The following is a 21,242-nucleotide window of genomic DNA, read 5'->3' on the forward strand; positions in this document are numbered from 1 at the left end:
ACCCCCTAAACACAAGGCACTTAGTTTGGGGTATAAAACAATTAGTTTTATGGGATATAAGTTTTTTCAAAACAGTTTCTTATATATCTCCTAAGAAGAAAACTCAGGGACTCGTTAGATTTTAGAGGTGGGTGCTCTTTAAGAAATGCAAATCAGTAGTGAATGCTCCAATTTCTAAAAAAAAAAATGGATGCAAATGCTGCCCACGATCACCTATGCCAGCAGCTAGATAACCTAAGCATGCAGTATGCAAAGTTAGATCACAACTAAATTACATGTGGGGGCGCTGTTGCATTGACAGCTATGGAAAAATAGCACCCTTTTCAGTGGTAAAAAAGTGGTACTGCAATTTCATAAACAGAAAATAAATATAACTGCAGGTTAAATTAATGCCACAAGCATAAACCAACAATATACATTTAGAAATATCATCTTTTGGAAAAAAATTTACTGCTGCTATATATTAAAGATAAACATGAAAACAATTTGCCTGTGTTATATTTTGCTGGCAATAAAGGATTATACTCCATACACATTCAAAGCTGCATTTAGAATTGTGATAAACTGTAGATTATCTACTGAGCGATTATTTCAGCTTTAGGCATGAAGGGAGCAAACAAGTCAATCAGCGGCAAAATACAGGAAAAAAAAAAAGGGGGGGGGGGGATTTCTGTATCATCCCACCATGATATTGAAGTGTACATGTACAGGGTATACATATTGCTATGCACTTATCGGTTGTACACCTAGAAAATAGGATCCAGGGAAGCAAGTATATGTCACCCAGTTTTTAATTTTTCTTGGAAATTCAATATACAGTACATAATACCGCCATAACTTACCAAGATAATACTACTACACACAGTGCCTAATTAATACTGTCATGTAATATTAGCCCATAATACTCCGGCAAAAAAAACATCACAGTGCACAATACTCAGTGCCATATATTACCATATAATATTAAGCATCCACATAATACACCTTTAAAAGCCCACATACCGCCACATAGTTCCAACATATCACTGCTACAAATTATTACTATATAGTGCCCAAATATTATCAAGCATCCACATGATACTCTGGTAAAGATTGCATATAATACTGTCATATAGTGACCATATAAAGCCTTAAAAGCCCACATAATACTTCCAACATAGCGCTTAGATAATATGGTCACTATATGCCAGTATTATGTCTTAAAAGACCACATTATTCTGCCACATAGTGCTTAGATAATACTGCCATTTAGTGACCATACTAATCCTTAAAATCCCACAGTGCTTAAATAATGTTACCATATTAATTCTCAAAAGCCCATATAATTCTGCCACATAGTGCTTACATAATACTGCCATAGCGTGACCATATTAAGCATTAAGAACCCATATAATACTGCCACACAGGGTTAGATAATACTGCCATATAGTGATCGTATTAACCTTTTAAATAGCCCACATAACACTGCCACACAGTACTTCGATAATACTGCCATATAGTGACAATATTAATCCTTATTTGCTCACATAACACTGCCACATAGTGCTTAAATAATACTGTTATAAAATATTTCTTTTTTGTGCCCAAGCATTATGAAGTATATTATATCTATACTGCTTACGGTAGGCATCAGCTATCTGCTCTACAGACCATGAACAATATACTATACACGGCATTTACAAGCCACAGAGAATCTGATTCTCCACAGGCCGTGTGATCGGCAGCACACAGTATAGCAGTATACCGTCATCTGGCGAGATGCCCATCAGCTACAAACCCGTGATATAATTTAACACTTTGGTAAATGAATTGCTGAAAGGTGGAGTTCTGCTTTATGGTCCGGAGCAGACGGTATCAGACAACATCTGACATTTGTGGGAGACGGGTCACATTCTGCTCCTGGATTATCAGATCCCGGTGACTCAGTGACCGCGTCCTCCGGAGTAACATTACAGGAGCGTCTTATAAAACTGGAGTTACCCGCAGGGATTATTCACCGGGCGTCCTCCTCACTCCCTGACGCATCATTTTATATGCGGATTGTCGGGAAGTACCGAGAATGTACACTGCTCAAAAATATAAAGGGAACACTTCAACGACAGAATATAACTCCAAGTGAATCAAACCTCTGTGAAATCAAACTGTCCACTTAGGAAGCAACACTGATTGACAATCAATTTCACCAGCTGATGTGCAAATGGAATAGACGATAGATGGAAATTATTGCCAATTATCAAGACACACTCAATAAAGGAGTGGTTCTGCAGGTGGGGACCACAGACCACATCTCAGTACCAATGCTTTCTGACTGATGTTTTGGTCACTTTTGAATGTTGGTTGTGCTTTCACACTCGTGGTAGCATGAGACGGACTCTACAACCCACAGAAGTTGCTCAGGTAGTGCAGCTCATCCAGGATGGCACATCAATGCGAGCTGTGGCAAGAAGGTTTGCAGTGTCTGTCAGCGTAGTGTCCAGAGGCTGGAGGCACTACCAGGAGACAGGCCAGTACACCAGGAGACGTGGAGGGGGCCGTAGGAGGGCAACAACCCAGCAGCAGGACCGCTACCTCCGCCTTTGTACACGGAGGAACAGGAGGAGCACTGCCAGAGCCCTGCAGAATAACCTCCAGCAGGCCACAAATGTGCATGTGTCTGCACAAACGGTTAGAAACCGACTCCATGAGGGTGGTATGAGGGCCCGACGTCCACAGATGGGGGTTGTGCTCACAGCCCAACACCGTGCAGGACGCTTGCCATTTGCCACAGAACACCAGGATTGGCAAAGTCTCCACTGGCGCCCTGTGCTCTTCACAGATGAAAGCAGGTTCACACTGAGCACATGTGACAGACGTGATAGAGTCTGGAGACGCCGTGGAGAGCGATCTGCTGCCTGCAACATCCTTCAGCATGACCGGTTTCCCAGTGGGTCAGTAATGGTGTGGGGTGGCATTTCTTTGGAGGGCCGCACAGCCCTCCATGTGCTCGCCAGAGGTAGCCTGACTGCCATTAGGTACCGAGATGAGATCCTCAGACCCCTTGTGAGACCATATGCTGGTGCGGTTGGCCCTGGGTTCCTCCTAATGCAGGACAATGCCAGACCTCATGTGGCTGGAGTGTGTCAGCAGTTCCTGCAAGATGAAGGCATTGAAGCTATGGACTGGCCCGCCCGTTCCCCAGAGCTGAATCCGATTGAGCACATCTGGGACATCATGTCTCGCTCCATCCACCAACGTCACGTTGCACCACAGACTGTCCAGGAGTTGGCGGACGCTTTAGTCCAGGTCTGGGAGGAGATCCAACTGGAGACCATCCGCAACCTCAGCAGGAGCATGCCCAGGCGTTGTAGGGAGGTCATACAGGCACGTGGAGGCCACACACAATACTGAGCCTCATCAGGAGTATGCCCAGGCGTTGTAGGGAGGTCATACAGGCACGTGGAGGCCACACACAATACTGAGCCTCATTGTGACTTGTTTTAAGGACATTACATCAAAGTTGGATCAGCCTGTAGTGTGTTTTTCCACTTTAATTTTGGGAGCGACTCAAAATCCAGGCCTCCATTGGTTAATAAATGTGATTTCCATTGATGATTTTTGTGTGATTTTGTTGTCAGCACATTCAGCTTTGTACAGAACAAAGTATTCAATGAGAAGATTTCATTATTCAGATCTAGGATGGGTTATTTCAGTGTTCCCTTTATTTTTTTGAGCAGTGTATTTGGGTCATCCCCTAGGCTTGTGCGGGATATGAGCGGAGTACGGCGGCGTCACAGTTATGGCTTCTATAGGGCGAGTCCAGCCCTATCAGTAGACCCCAGATATTGGTAATCCATAGAGGATGATGGCAGTCATGTGCAGAGGGCGCAAGACATACATCGACATTGACAACTTTCTAAAAGAGTAGGACAGGTACCAGGAATTGCTTTTTAATCCTTTTTAAAGTCCTAAGAAAGAAGGAGAGTAATCAGAATAAGAACTTACCGTATCAGGTAGCAGCAGAAGAGCAGGCTCAAGATGAAGACGAATATAGCAGTGCCGAACACTACGATATAGATGTTGAGAGGGAGGTTCTGAAATCCAATATTCGGCATTCTGAAGCTATAGTGCTGGAAATCCGGGCTCATGGATGGGCTGCAGGATTGGCAGAGAGGAGCAATTAGTAAAATCAAACTTTTTTTTTTAATCACAAATGAAACAGTATGACAGTTGAAGGAATCAAACTGGACCCTATCAGTTGTTGATAGTTCACGTCACATATGACCCATAAGTGGCACCGCTATGGGGACTTCATACAGCCCATCTCATAAAGGCAAAACTTGGATAGGGCTTATATGTAAGGCTATGTCCCCAATTGTTGTTAATAACAACAACGAAATTCATGACACTCAGCCGGATCCATCGCACAATGTATACCGCTGTCGCCCAACAGACCCTATTGAATTGTAATGGGGTCAGTCGGTTTCTGCCAAGTTGTAAAGCAATTTTTACTAATACGATAAAATCTGCAATAGAGACTCTGAACTGAGGCCAAGTGTGCACAGAACCTAAAGTTTAAGGCTTCACTTGTCTATGTGCTATATGTTGCACTGTAGAAGTTTATGCTCTAAAGTTTTCAGTGTGGCACTCTTTTTAGAACAAAGCAGGCATTTTTTTTTATAATGCTGTATAATCTCTTTTAGTGGATACTGTATGTAACACCAAATCTGTAGTTTTATGCTGGGACCCATTGCCTGCACATGCTCACCTGGCACTGTTAGCAGAACACTGGCACCATTTCTAGTAGCCTGTATCATGGGATTGTTGGTAAGAGAAGAAATGTTGCAATGTGCTGACTATCAACATGACAACCGTTCAAACTGGTGCCTGGAGAGCGGCATTTACCTCAATCACTTCCTAAAGGAAGATATTTCCAAAATAAGCATTAACTGGGAAAATGCTAGAGTGCAATTCCCTAACATACAACAATGGTGTTTTTCTTGTAGAACTCTGCAGCTCCTCAAACAGTTTGGACCTTCGTTGCCATCCCCTCATTGATGCAGCAGCCTCCTTCACAACATTCCTCCAGTTTTACAATCCTATGTTTCCTCTGCTACACCCTCCTGGCTGGAAAATTCCACTGGGGACAAAGAGATGGCAATGACAAGCCCACAGCATTATGTGTGCTCACTGAAGCTTTGTTTCCAGGATCCAATTTTTCCAGATTCAGTAGAAATGAAGTAAGAGGGGTTATATTTTACCTTGTAATAAATTAAAAAAGTTCAGGGGTGAGTGCAGAACCCATTACGGTTCTACTTATTGCACCAATATTTTGTTGAGACAGAAAATCATGAAGGGTCACTCATTGTGGAGAAAAGGGAATGGTAAATTCGCCATAGAACTACAGCATGCTGAGGCTAAAAAGTTTAGTGGTTTAGGTCAATCTAGTTTATTGGGTTTTTTTTTTTTTCCAAAGAATGGGATGTTATTATATGTAGATTGGAAGGGCATACTAGTATTTATACTCTAAGGACTGAACTTGCTGGCATTTAGGCAGTGTCTAATGGGTTTACAAAGAAAACAACCACTAAACTGAACTCAGCTTTTGACACTTACACTGGCATTGAGATTTGCAGCCAGGCTTTTCTTTAACACAGGGTACAGACTGAGTTTACTACTCTAGCCCTGTATCTAAATAACTTAGCTGTGACAAAATAGTTTGTTGGCACCCTAGAGGCCTTCAATCTGTACTTTCTACCCCCAGCTATTCTCTTCCTTACTATGGAAGGATTCTTTACAGTAAAAGCACAATATACAGTCATTTCGAGCATTGTTGTTGCAGGAAGTTATAAGCACAATTCGACGAAACAGACGGCTACGACCTTTACAGAGTAAATAGAGATTAACATTTTATTTTCCGTTTTTCGCAGTGCGCCGTCACACCATATTCTCAGTAACAGCTGATGGGTAGAGATAAGGAGCGCATAAGATATCTGCAGCACTAGTTCCTGATTTGTAACCACAATTTAAGCCATGTCCTACATGTAATGTCAGCTAATGACATAAAATACAGCAAAATGCAATATTTATATATTATACAATAAAGGATACAGGAAAAGTGTGCCAGGAAGGTGTGAAGGGAGTTTTCCCAGTTTTATGTAACTATTATATTAGTCATTGTGTGATGAAAGGTTCTGCAACTTTCTAATATACTTTTTCTTTCAGATCATCATCATCGCTGACTTTCTGATTGCTGTCTGTAAACCTCTGGATGTTTCCACTCACAAGCTCACAATCCTGAATTCTTAGTCCTGTTGATGCAATTGTATCCAGTCTGGACAAATGTAAACAGTGCGGATTCCAGGATGATACATTTTACTTGCAGTGATACATTGTAGCAAGCTGTCAGTGCTGGAGAAAGATTTGTGCTATCAATGTATTTTGATTGTCTAAAGTGGATGCACTTGTAACAAACCCTCAGTAATAAAGAGTATCCAGGGCTGTTCAGCAAAGAATACTCCCATTCATTGACAGTATTCAGAGATACTGAAAATGTCCAAAAAAGGTGAAGAAGAGGAAGAAATGGTGCAAAAATCAAACTAGCATTCTAACAGTAAAAGTCACCGATGAGGGACACAGACCTGCAAAGGTGAAGGACATATGGTGATGGGGGTCAACGTGTATGGGCCCCTCAATTTCAAAAGGACCCATAGCAGCTTTAGAAATGTATCCTCGTGACCTGACACAAACAACCTTAGGAAATGCCTCAAATTAAAAGAACTAAAAATATATTATGAAAATATTCTAGTAAAATAAAAGTACACTACAAAATAAAATATATAAAAATAAAATAAATAAATAAAACAAAAAAACTATGAAATAAAATATATAAAAATAAAGCAAAAAAAATATGAAATAAAATAAATGTAAAAAAAAAAAAAAGTTGTATTTTCCTTGAAAAACGAATAAATTAGAGGCGTGAATGACGACAGGAGTGGAAATCCCCTTTGGAAAAGTCCTTGACGCTGCGCCAAAATTCCAAGTGTTATGTAGAAAGAATGTTACACTTGTCCTTGGGGAGGAAAGCGATGCCCTTACCCACGGCGGCTGGCGTTGTACCTCTGCAGATGGATGTGTACGGGAGGAAAGAACTGCATTGTGGAGGGGAGAGCGCAGGCAGCTGCGGTGAATGGCAGATCTGTTCCCATGTCCTGGGCCTGCAGCCAGCATTATAGGAGTCACTGAATGGGGAGGAGAATATGACATGTGCACAAGGCGGGGCAGGGGGGGGATGAGGCTGCAGAGCTGGGATCTACTGTACCATCATAGAAAAGTCCTATTATTATACCGTGTGCCGACCCCACCTAGCAATGCAGACTATGGGATTAATAGGAGGCAGGTGACTACCTGCCGCTAATAATGAGCCTTCTGCAAGAGGATACTGGGAGTAGTAGTTTAACCAATACAGCATGAGTCTTATGTAAAGACCGCCGCTAAATAAAATGTTGCCCTCTTCTGGTGAAAGGGGATGTTCACAAGTGGAGTAGTATTTCTGTTCACGTTTAGGGGGTCTCCATCACAATGTCGCACAAAGTAGATTACTGAGTAATAAGACGCCAGCAATGCAGTGATATAACCAGCGATACCTGGGCAGGATCAGACGAGCGATCTTGTAATTCTGGCAAATGCCGGCAGCGATACTGTTAACTGTATATGCTTCCACCTCCACCAATTACATAGGCGCGGGGCTTCTGGCCTCAAGAGCCTGGCGCCATACATAGAACGTCGGGTGGCGCCATCACATTATTGTGCCAGTCAAGAGACTGCAATGGATAGGAGTGCACCACCGCCCAGCCAGGGAGCCGGTGAGGGGAGTAGTAGTTTATTTCTTCTCTTTGCCAGGTATAGGGAGCATTATTACTATGAGGAGGAATAGAGGGGGCATTATTACTATGAGGAGGAATAGAGGGGGCATTATTACTATGAGGAGGCACAGAGGGGGCATTATTACTATGAGGAGGCACAGAGGGGGCTTTATTACTATGAGGAGGCACAGAGGGGGCTTTATTACTATGAGGAGGCACAGAGGGGGCATTATTACTATGAGGAGGCACAGAGGGGGCTTTATTACTATGAGGAGGCACAGAGGGGGCATTATTACTATGAGGAGGCACAGAGGGGGCATTATTACTATGAGGAGGAATAGAGGGGGCATTATTACTATGAGGAGGAATAGAGGGGGCATTATTACTATGAGGAGGCACAGAGGGGGCATTATTACTATGAGGAGGCACAGAGGGGGCATTATTACTATGAGGAGGCACAGAGGGGGCTTTATTACTATGAGGAGGCACAGAGGGGGCATTATTACTATGAGGAGGCACAGAGGGGGCATTATTACTATGAGGAGACACAGAGGGGGCATTATTACTATGAGGAGGAATAGAGGGGGCATTATTACTATGAGGAGGCACAGAGGGGGCATTATTACTATGAGGAGGTACAGAGGGGGCATTATTACTATGAGGAGGCACAGAGGGGGCATTATTACTATGAGGAGGCACAGGGGGCATTATTACTATGAGGAGGCACAGAGGAGGCATTATTACTATTAGGAGGCACAGAGGGGGCGTTATTACTATGAGGAGGCACAGAGGGGGCATTATTACTATGAGGAGGCACAGAGGGGGCATTATTACTATGAGGAGGCACAGAGGGGGCGTTATTACTATGAGGAGGCACAGAGGGGGCATTATTACTATGAGGAGGAATAGAGGGGGCATTATTACTATGAGGAGGCACAGAGGGGGCATTATTACTATGAGGAGGCACAGAGGGGGCATTATTACTATGAGGAGGAATAGAGGGGGCATTATTACTATGAGGAGGCACAGAGGGGGAATTATTACTATGAGGAGGCACAGAGGGGGCATTATTACTATGAGGAGGAATAGAGGGGGCATTATTACTATGAGGAGGCACAGAGGGGGCATTATTACTATGAGGAGGCACAGGGGGCATTATTACTATGAGGAGGCACAGAGGGGGCATTATTACTAAGAGGAGGCAAAGAGGGGGCATTATTACTATGAGGAGGAATACGACAATATTATTAATATCAGAAGGAATAGAGGGGGCATTATTACTATCAGGAGGAATACGACAATATTATTACTATGAGGAGGAATAGAGGGGGCATTATTACTATGAGGAGGAATAGAGGGGGCATTATTACTATGAGGAGGAATAGAGGGGGCATTATTACTATGAGGAGGCACAGAGGGGGCATTATTACTATGAGGAGGTACAGAGGGAGCATTATTACTATGAGGAGGCACAGAGGGGGCATTATTACTATGAGGAGGCACAGAGGAGGCATTATTAGTATGAGGAGGCACAGAGGGGGCATTATTACTATGAGGAGGCACAGAGGGGGCATTATTACTATTAGGAGGCACAGAGGGGGCATTATTACTATGAGGAGGCACAGAGGGGGCATTATTACTATGAGGAGGCACAGAGGGGGCATTATTACTATGAGGAGGCACAGAGGAGGCATTATTACTATGAGGAGGAATAGAGGGGGCATTATTACTATGAGGAGGAATAGAGGGGGCATTATTACTATGAGGAGGAATAGAGGGGGCATTATTACTATGAGGAGGCACAGAGGGGGCGTTATTACTATGAGGAGGCACAGAGGGGGCATTATTACTATGAGGAGGAATAGAGGGGGCATTATTACTATGAGGAGGCACAGAGGGGGCATTATTACTATGAGGAGGCACAGAGGGGGCATTATTACTATGAGGAGGAATAGAGGGGGCATTATTACTATGAGGAGGCACAGAGGGGGAATTATTACTATGAGGAGGCACAGAGGGGGCATTATTACTATGAGGAGGAATAGAGGGGGCATTATTACTATGAGGAGGCACAGAGGGGGCATTATTACTATGAGGAGGCACAGGGGGCATTATTACTATGAGGAGGCACAGAGGGGGCATTATTACTAAGAGGAGGCAAAGAGGGGGCATTATTACTATGAGGAGGAATACGACAATATTATTAATATCAGAAGGAATAGAGGGGGCATTATTACTATCAGGAGGAATACGACAATATTATTACTATGAGGAGGAATAGAGGGGGCATTATTACTATGAGGAGGAATAGAGGGGGCATTATTACTATGAGGAGGAATAGAGGGGGCATTATTACTATGAGGAGGCACAGAGGGGGCATTATTACTATGAGGAGGTACAGAGGGAGCATTATTACTATGAGGAGGCACAGAGGGGGCATTATTACTATGAGGAGGCACAGAGGAGGCATTATTAGTATGAGGAGGCACAGAGGGGGCATTATTACTATGAGGAGGCACAGAGGGGGCATTATTACTATTAGGAGGCACAGAGGGGGCATTATTACTATGAGGAGGCACAGAGGGGGCATTATTACTATGAGGAGGCACAGAGGGGGCATTATTACTATGAGGAGGCACAGAGGAGGCATTATTACTATGAGGAGGAATAGAGGGGGCATTATTACTATGAGGAGGAATAGAGGGGGCATTATTACTATGAGGAGGCACAGAGGGGGCATTATTACTATGAGGAGGCACAGAGGGGGCATTATTACTATGAGGAGGAATAGAGGGGGCATTATTACTATGAGGAGGCACAGAGGGGGCATTATTACTATGAGGAGGCACAGAGGGGGCATTATTACTATGAGGAAGAATAGAGGGGGCATTATTACTATGAGGAGGCACAGAGGGGGCATTATTACTATGAGGAGGCACAGAGGGGGCATTATTACTATGAGGAGGAATAGAGGGGGCATTATTACTATGAGGAGGCACAGAGGGGGCATTATTACTATGAGGAGGAATAGAGGGGGCATTATTACTATGAGGAGGAATAGAGGGGGCATTATTACTATGAGGAGGCACAGAGGGGGCATTATTACTATGAGGAGGCACAGAGGGGGCATTATTACTATGAGGAGGAATAGAGGGGGCATTATTACTATGAGGAGGTACAGAGGGGGCATTATTACTATGAGGAGGCACAGAGGGGGCATTATTACTATGAGGAGGCACAGAGGGGGCATTATTACTATGAGGAGGAATAGAGGGGGCATTATTACTATGAGGAGGCACAGAGGGGGCATTATTACTATGAGGAGGCACAGGGGGCATTATTACTATGAGGAGGCACAGAGGGGGCATTATTACTATGAGGAGGCAAAGAGGGGGCATTATTACTATGAGGAGGCACAGGGGGCATTATTACTATGAGGAGGAATACGACAATATTATTACTATCAGGAGGAATAGAGGGGGCATTATTACTATGAAGAGGCACAGAGGGGGCATTATTACTATGAGGAGGAATAGAGGGGGCATTATTACTATGAGGAGGAATAGAGGGGGCATTATTACTATGAGGAGGAATAGAGGGGGCATTATTACTATTAGGAGGCACAGAGGAGGCATTATTACTATGAGGAGACACAGAGGGGGCATTATACTATGAAGAGGAATAGACGGGCATTATTACTATGAGGAGACACAGAGGGGGCATTATACTATGAGGAGGCACAGAGGGGGCATTAATACTATGAGGAGGCACAGAGGGGGCATTAATACTATGAGGAGGCACAGAGGGGGCATTATTACTATGAGGAGGCACAGAGGGGGCATTAATACTATGAGGAGGCACAGAGGGGGCATTAATACTATGAGGAGGCACAGAGGGGGCATTAATACTATGAGGAGGCACAGAGGGGGCATTAATACTATGAGGAGGCACAGAGGGGGCATTATTACTATGAGGAGGCACAGAGGGGGCATTAATACTATCTAGGACACTATTTGGTGGGGGGATGTTAGAAAGGGTTGGGAAAGCAGTAAGCCAAAGATATCTCTGTGTTACATTTTGTAGAAATGAGTTATGAAGGGAAGAAGTGGTCATGATGGTCTGGGCTGAATGGAAAACCACACCATTGGCTAGAAGCTGTGCAGTATACACCTATATGGTTGTGTAGAGCTCTGATGTAACACTTATATCACCATTATATGGACACCGTATGGCGGTGATATCAGTCCTAGTACAGTGGTTTTGGTTATTGATCAGTATAGCGGTATTATCATTTCTGTGTATGGTGGTAACGTGGTTATGGTCTGGCGGTATTATTTGTCTATTATATTGCAGCAATCAGGATAATATTGGTCTTGGTACAGCCATGTTTGTTAAAGGGCTTGTTCACCACAGTACATTTTGACTAAGCTCCTGTGTGCAGCCCTGTTTCAGGGGCATCACATATGGGAGGCTTAGATACACAGGATGTACCACATATGATAGGCTTACATAAGAAGGATAGATACACTAGACGTAGTGCATAAAACAGGCTGGATAATATCACACATGAGGTTTAGATACACTGGATGTATCACACATAACAGGCTTAGATATGCGAGACAGCATCACAAATGATAGTCTCACACTTTAGAGGCTTAGATACACTGGGCAGTATCACAGATGATCCTTTTAGATACGCAGTACCGTATCACACTGGAGAGGATTAGATAAGTAGGACAGCATCACACATGACAGCTTAGATACAGTGTATTCAAAAAGGCTTAGGTACCCTGGCTCAGCAGAAAGTATTTTCCCAGAATCGGCCTTGATACACTGAGCGGCTTAGATACACCAAGTGAGAGACATAGATTTAATTGGGACAGTATCACACATGAGAGGCTTAGATACACAAGATAGCATCACATAATCGAGGATTAGATACAGGGGATAGTACACTGGCTTAGACCTCAGCACAGCATGGATGACAGTATGACACTTGGCGAAATATACTGCATCTTTTGGACAGTAGATGCATGAGAGGCTTAGATACAGGGGTCGGTATCACATGAAAGAATTAGAAGAGCGTGCTCAGCAGACAGCAGCAGCAAAGTACATTGCATGAACAGACGGTATCAGACATGATGGCCTTAGATACACTAGGCTTGGATGCATAGATTAAGTAATTATCTCACATGACAGGCTTAGATACACTCTTATTGTGATGAAATCTTCTTCCCCACCCGTCTCCGTGGATCCCGCTGTGTGACCTTGTGGTGTAAATGCTTCATCCCTATCGAGAAGATGTGATTACAGTGTGGATACCGTATCACAGCTGACATACCGCGGAGGGGTTAATAGTGTAGATACCGTATCACAGCTGATATACCGCGGAGGGGTTAGTAGTGTAGATACTGTATCACAGCTGATATACCGCGGGGGGGGTTAATAGTGTAGATACCGTATCACAGCTGATATACCGCGGAGGGGTTAATAGTGTAGATACCGTATCACAGCTGATATACCGCGGAGGGGTTAATAGTGTAGATACCGTATCACAGCTGATATACCGCGGAGGGGTTAGTAGTGTAGATACTGTATCACAGCTGATATACCGCGGAGGGGTTAATAGTGTAGATACCGTATCACAGCTGATATACCGCGGAGGGGTTAGTAGTGTAGATACTGTATCACAGCTGATATACCGCGGAGGGGTTAATAGTGTAGATACCGTATCACAACTGATATACCGCGGAGGGGTTAATAGTGTAGATACCGTATCACAGCTGATATACCGCGGAGGGGTTAGTAGTGTAGATACTGTATCACAGCTGATATACCGCGGGGGGGTTAATAGTGTAGATACCGTATCACAGCTGATATACCGCGGAGGGGTTAGTAGTGTAGATACCGTATAACAGCTGATATACCGCGGGGAGTTAATAGTGTAGATACCGTATCACAGCTGATATACCGCGGGGAGTTAATAGTGTAGATACCGTATCACAGCTGATATACCGCGGGGGGGTTAATAGTGTAGATACCGTATCACAGCTGATATACCGCGGGGAGTTAATAGTGTAGATACCGTATCACAGCTGACATACCGCGGGGAGTTAATAGTGTAGATACCGTATCACAGCTGATATACCGCGGGGGGGTTAATAGTGTAGATACCGTATCACAGCTGACATACCGCGGGGAGTTAATAGTGTAGATACCGTATCACAGCTGATATACCGCGGGGGGGTTAATAGTGTAGATACCGTATCACAGCTGATATACCGCGGGGGGGTCAATAGTGTAGATACCGTATCACAGCTGATATACCGCGGGGAGTTAATAGTGTAGATACCGTATCACAGCTGATATACCGCGGAGGGGTTAATAGTGTAGATACCGTATCACAGCTGATATACCGCGGAGGGGTTAATAGTGTAGACACCGTATCACAGCTGATATACCGCGGAGGGGTTAATAGTGTAGATACCGTATCACAGCTGATATACCGCGGGGGGGTTAATAGTGTAGATACCGTATCACAGCTGATATACCGCGGAGGGGTTAATAGTGTAGATACAGTATCACAGCTGATGTACCGCGGAGGGGTTAATAGTGTGAATACCGTATCACAGCTGATATACCGCGGGGGGGTTAATAGTGTAGATACCGTATCACAGCTGACATACCGCGGAGGGGTTAATAGTGTAGATACCGTATCACAGCTGATATACCGCGGGGGGGTTAATAGTGTAGATACCGTATCACAGCTGATATACCGCGGAGGGGTTAATAGTGTAGATACCGTATCACAGCTGATGTACCGCGGGGGGGTTAATAGTGTGAATACCGTATCACAGCTGATATACCACGGAGGGGTTAATAGTGTAGATACCGTATCACAGCTGATATACCGCGGGGGGGTTAATAGTGTAGATACCGTATCACAGCTGATATACCGCGCGGGGGTTAATAGTGTAGATACCGTATCACAGCTGACATACCGCGGGGAGTTAATAGTGTAGATACCGTATCACAGCTGATATACCGCGGAGGGGTTAATAGTGTAGATACCGTATCACAGCTGATATACCGCGGAGGGGTTAATAGTGTAGATACCGTATCACAGCTGATATACCGCGGGGGGTTAATAGTGTAGATACCGTATCACAGCTGATATACCGCGGAGGGGTTAATAGTGTAGATACCGTATCACAGCTGATATACCGCGGGGGGGTTAATAGTGTAGATACCGTATCACAGCTGACATACCGCGGGGAGTTAATAGTGTAGATACCGTATCACAGCTGATATACCGCGGGGAGTTAATAGTGTAGATACCGTATCACAGCTGATATACCGCGGGGGGGTTAATAGTGTAGATACCGTATCACAGCTGATATACCGCGGAGGGGTTAATAGTGTAGATACCGTATCACAGCTGATATACCGCGGAGGGGTTAATAGTGTAGATACCATATCACAGCTGATATACCGCGGAGGGGTTAATAGTGTAGATACCGTATCACAGCTGATATACCGCGGAGGGGTTAATAGTGTAGATACCGTATCACAGCTGATATACCGCGGAGGGGTTAATAGTGTAGATACCGTATCACAGCTGATATACCGCGGGGGGGTTAATAGTGTAGATACCGTATCACAGCTGATGTACCGCGGAGGGGTTAATAGTGTAGATACCGTATCACAGCTGATATACCACGGAGGGGTTAATAGTGTAGATACCGTATCACAGCTGATATACCGCGGAGGGGTTAATAGTGTAGATACCGTATCACAGCTGACATACCGCGGGGAGTTAATAGTGTAGATACCGTATCACAGCTGATATACCGCGGGGAGTTAATAGTGTAGATACCGTATCACAGCTGATATACCGCGGGGGAGTTAATAGTGTAGATACCGTATCACAGCTGACATACCGCGGAGGGGTTAATAGTGTAGATACCGTATCACAGCTGATATACCACGGGGGGGTTAATAGTGTAGATACCGTATCACAGCTGATGTACCGCGGAGGGGTTAATAGTGTAGATACCGTATCACAGCTGATATACCGCGGGGGGGTTAATAGTGTAGATACCGTATCACAGCTGATATACCGCGGAGGGGTTAATAGTGTAGATACCGTATTACAGCTGATATACCGCGGGGGGGGTTAATAGTGTAGATACCGTATCACAGCTGATATACCGCGGGGGGGTTAATAGTGTAGATACCGTATCACAGCTGATATACCGCGGAGGGGTTAATAGTGTAGATACCGTATCACAGCTGATATACCGCGGAGGGGTTAATAGTGTAGATACCGTATCACAGCTGATATACCGCGGGGGGTTAATAGTGTAGATACCGTATCACAGCTGATATACCGCGGAGGGGTTAATAGTGTAGATACCGTATCACAGCTGATATACCGCGGGGGGGTTAATAGTGTAGATACCGTATCACAGCTGACATACCGCGGGGAGTTAATAGTGTAGATACCGTATCACAGCTGATATACCGCGGGGAGTTAATAGTGTAGATACCGTATCACAGCTGATATACCGCGGAGGGGTTAATAGTGTAGATACCGTATCACAGCTGATATACCGCGGAGGGGTTAATAGTGTAGATACCGTATCAGAGCTGATATACCGCGGAGGGGTTAATAGTGTAGATACCGTATCACAGCTGATATACCGCGGGGGGGTTAATAGTGTAGATACCGTATCACAGCTGATATACCGCGGAGGGGTTAATAGTGTAGATACCGTATCACAGCTGATATACCGCGGAGGGGTTAATAGTGTAGATACCATATCACAGCTGATATACCGCGGAGGGGTTAATAGTGTAGATACCGTATCACAGCTGATATACCGCGGAGGGGTTAATAGTGTAGATACCGTATCACAGCTGATATACCGCGGAGGGGTTAATAGTGTAGATACCGTATCACAGCTGATATACCGCGGGGGGGTTAATAGTGTAGATACCGTATCACAGCTGATGTACCGCGGAGGGGTTAATAGTGTAGATACCGTATCACAGCTGATATACCACGGAGGGGTTAATAGTGTAGATACCGTATCACAGCTGATATACCGCGGAGGGGTTAATAGTGTAGATACCGTATCACAGCTGACATACCGCGGGGAGTTAATAGTGTAGATACCGTATCACAGCTGATATACCGCGGGGAGTTAATAGTGTAGATACCGTATCACAGCTGATATACCGCGGGGGGGTTAATAGTGTAGATACCGTATCACAGCTGACATACCGCGGAGGGGTTAATAGTGTAGATACCGTATCACAGCTGATATACCACGGGGGGGTTAATAGTGTAGATACCGTATCACAGCTGATGTACCGCGGAGGGGTTAATAGTGTAGATACCGTATCACAGCTGATATACCGCGGGGGGGTTAATAGTGTAGATACCGTATCACAGCTGATATACCGCGGAGGGGTTAATAGTGTAGATACCGTATCACAGCTGATATACCGAGGGGGGGGGTTAATAGTGTAGATACCGTATCACAGCTGATATACCGCGGGGGGGTTAATAGTGTAGATACCGTATCACAGCTGATATACCGCGGAGGGGTTAATAGTGTAGATACCGTATCACAGCTGATATACCGCGGAGGGGTTAATAGTGTAGATACCGTATCACAGCTGATATACCGCGGGGGGTTAATAGTGTAGATACCGTATCACAGCTGATATACCGCGGAGGGGTTAATAGTGTAGATACCGTATCACAGCTGATATACCGCGGGGGGGTTAATAGTGTAGATACCGTATCACAGCTGACATACCGCGGGGAGTTAATAGTGTAGATACCGTATCACAGCTGATATACCGCGGGGAGTTAATAGTGTAGATACCGTATCACAGCTGATATACCGCGGAGGGGTTAATAGTGTAGATACCGTATCACAGCTGATATACCGCGGAGGGGTTAATAGTGTAGATACCGTATCAGAGCTGATATACCGCGGAGGGGTTAATAGTGTAGATACCGTATCACAGCTGATATACCGCGGGGGGGTTAAGTGTAGATACCGTATCACAGCTGATATACCGCGGAGGGGTTAATAGTGTAGATACCGTATCACAGCTGATGTACCGCGGAGGGGTTAATAGTGTGAATACCGTATTACAGCTGATATACCGCGGGGGGGGTTAATAGTGTAGATACCGTATCACAGCTGATATACCGCGGAGGGGTTAATAGTGTAGATACCGTATCACAGCTGATATACCGCGGGGGGGGTTAATAGTGTAGATACCGTATCACAGCTGATATACCGCGGGGGGGTTAATAGTGTAGATACCGTATCACAGCTGACATACCGCGGGGAGTTAATAGTGTAGATACCGTATCACAGCTGATATACCGCGGGGAGTTAATAGTGTAGATACCGTATCACAGCTGATATACCGCGGGGAGTTAATAGTGTAGATACCGTATCACAGCTGATATACCGCGGGGGGGTTAATAGTGTAGATACCGTATCACAGCTGATATACCGCGGAGGGGTTAATAGTGTAGATACCGTATCACAGCTGATATACCGATGAGGGGTTAATAGTGTAGATACCGTATCACAGCTGATATACCGCGGAGGGGTTAATAGTGTAGATACCGTATCACAGCTGATATACCGCGGAGGGGTTAATAGTGTAGATACCGTATCACAGCTGATGTACCGCGGGGGGGTTAATAGTGTGAATACCGTATCACAGCTGATATACCGCGGAGGGGTTAATAGTGTAGATACCGTATCACAGCTGATATACCGCGGGGGGGTTAATAGTGTAGATACCGTATCACAGCTGATATACCGCGGGGGGGTTAATAGTGTAGATACCGTATCACAGCTGACATACCGCGGGGAGTTAATAGTGTAGATACCGTATTACAGCTGATATACCGCGGGGAGTTAATAGTGTAGATACCGTATCACAGCTGATATACCGCGGAGGGGTTAATAGTGTAGATACCGTATCACAGCTGATATACCGCGGAGGGGTTAATAGTGTAGATACCATATCACAGCTGATATACCGCGGAGGGGTTAATAGTGTAGATACCGTATCACAGCTGATATACCGCGGAGGGGTTAATAGTGTAGATACCGTATCACAGCTGATATACCGCGGAGGGGTTAATAGTGTAGATACCGTATCACAGCTGATATACCGCGGGGGGGTTAATAGTGTAGATACCGTATCACAGCTGATGTACCGCGGAGGGGTTAATAGTGTAGATACCGTATCACAGCTGATATACCGCGGAGGGGTTAATAGTGTAGATACCGTATCACAGCTGATATACCGCGGAGGGGTAAATAGTGTAGATACCGTATCACAGCTGACATACCGCGGGGAGTTAATAGTGTAGATACCGTATCACAGCTGATATACCGCGGGGAGTTAATAGTGTAGATACCGTATCACAGCTGATATACCGCGGGGGGGTTAATAGTGTAGATACCGTATCACAGCTGACATACCGCGGAGGGGTTAATAGTGTAGATACCGTATCACAGGTGATATACCACGGGGGGGTTAATAGTGTAGATACCGTATCACAGCTGATGTACCGCGGAGGGGTTAATAGTGTAGATACCGTATCACAGCTGATATACCGCGGGGGGGTTAATAGTGTAGATACCGTATCACAGCTGATATACCGCGGAGGGGTTAATAGTGTAGATACCGTATCACAGCTGATATACCGCGGGGGGGGGGGGGTTAATAGTGTAGATACCGTATCACAGCTGATATACCGCGGGGGGGTTAATAGTGTAGATACCGTATCACAGCTGACATACCGCGGGGAGTTAATAGTGTAGATACCGTATCACAGCTGATATACCGCGGGGAGTTAATAGTGTAGATACCGTATCACAGCTGATATACCGCGGAGGGGTTAATAGTGTAGATACCGTATCACAGCTGATATACCGCGGAGAGTTAATAGTGTAGATACCGTATCACAGCTGATATACCGCGGAGGGGTTAATAGTGTAGATACCGTATCACAGCTGATATACCGCGGGGGGTTAATAGTGTAGATACGTATCACAGCTGATATACCGCGGAGGGGTTAATAGTGTGGATACCGTATCACAGCTGATATACCGCGGAGGGGTTAATAGTGTAGATACCGTATCACAGCTGATGTACCGCGGAGGGGTTAATAGTGTAGATACCGTATCACAGCTGATATACCGCGGGGAGTTAATAGTGTAGATACCGTATCACAGCTGACATACCGCGGAGGGGTTAATAGTGTGGATACCGTATCACAGCTGATATACCGCGGGGGGGTTAATAGTGTAGATACAGTATCACAGCTGATATACCGCGGAGGGGTTAATAGTGTAGATACAGTATCACAGCTGATATACCGCAGAGGGGTTAATAGTGTAGATACCGTATCACAGCTGATATACCGCGGGGGGGTTAATAGTGTAGACACCGTATCACAGCTGACATACCGCGGGGAGTTAATAGTGTAGATACCGTATCACAGCTGATATACCGCGGAGGGGTTAATAGTGTAGATACCGTATCACAGCTGATATACCGCGGAGGGGTTAATAGTGTAGATACCGTATCACAGCTGATATACCGCGGAGGGGTTAATAGTGTAGATACCGTATCACAGCTGATATACCGCGGAGGGGTTAATAGTGTGAATACCGTATCACAGCTGATATACCGCGGAGGGGTTAATAGTGTAGATACCGTATCACAGCTGATGTACCGCGGAGGGGTTAATAGTGTAGATACCGTATCACAGCTGATATACCGCGGAGGGGTTAATAGTGTAGATACCGTATCACAGCTGATATACCGCGGAGGGGTTAATAGTGTAGATACCGTATCACAGCTGATATACCGCGGAGGGGTTAATAGTGTGAATACCGTATCACAGCTGATATACCGCGGAGGGGTTAATAGTGTAGATACCGTATCACAGCTGATGTACCGCGGAGGGGTTAATAGTGTGGATACCGTATCACAGCTGATAATGGCAGGGTGAATCATGGTGCGTCAGGCAGGAATCGTTCACTTCCTGATAACAGGTTCACAAATGGATGGCTTAGATACACTGAACGGTATCACACATTTGAAGCCTACAGAAACTGCAGTATCTCACATGATTGTATCTAAGCTTATCATTTGTGATAATATTCAGTGTATCTAAAACACTCATTAGTAACACACGAGAGGATACATTGGATAGTATTCCACATGACTGGCTTAGATACACTGGACAGTATCACACATGATTGACTTAGATACACTGAACAGATCACACATTACTAGCTACACACAATGAATAGTTTAGCCTTTAGTTAGTAGCACACATTATTG

General features: G+C 44.9%; 1 protein-coding gene across 2 annotated transcripts in view; it reads right to left on the minus strand.

Annotated features, from left to right (window-relative positions):
• Nucleotides 1-21,242, minus strand: part of LOC141163909 (RING finger protein 24) — a 112,086-nt gene that overhangs the window by 20,461 nt on the left and 70,383 nt on the right. The window contains exons 1-2 of one of the 2 annotated variants that reach the window (XM_073649187.1): nt 7,075-7,200; nt 3,982-4,131 (exon numbers count right to left, since the gene is read on the minus strand). In XM_073649187.1, the coding sequence (XP_073505288.1) occupies nt 3,982-4,131; nt 7,075-7,184 (260 nt within the window). In that variant the 5' untranslated portion in view covers nt 7,185-7,200. Of the gene's footprint in view, nt 1-3,981; nt 4,132-7,074; nt 7,201-21,242 lie in introns of those variants that run through there. The other variant, XM_073649188.1, reaches the window with a different exon arrangement.

This window comes from Phyllobates terribilis, unplaced genomic scaffold (genome assembly GCF_046119375.1).
Source record: "Phyllobates terribilis strain yellow unplaced genomic scaffold, ASM4611937v1 Scaffold_1__5_contigs__length_1240528914, whole genome shotgun sequence".
In the NCBI taxonomy this organism is placed as follows: domain Eukaryota; kingdom Metazoa; phylum Chordata; class Amphibia; order Anura; family Dendrobatidae; genus Phyllobates; species Phyllobates terribilis.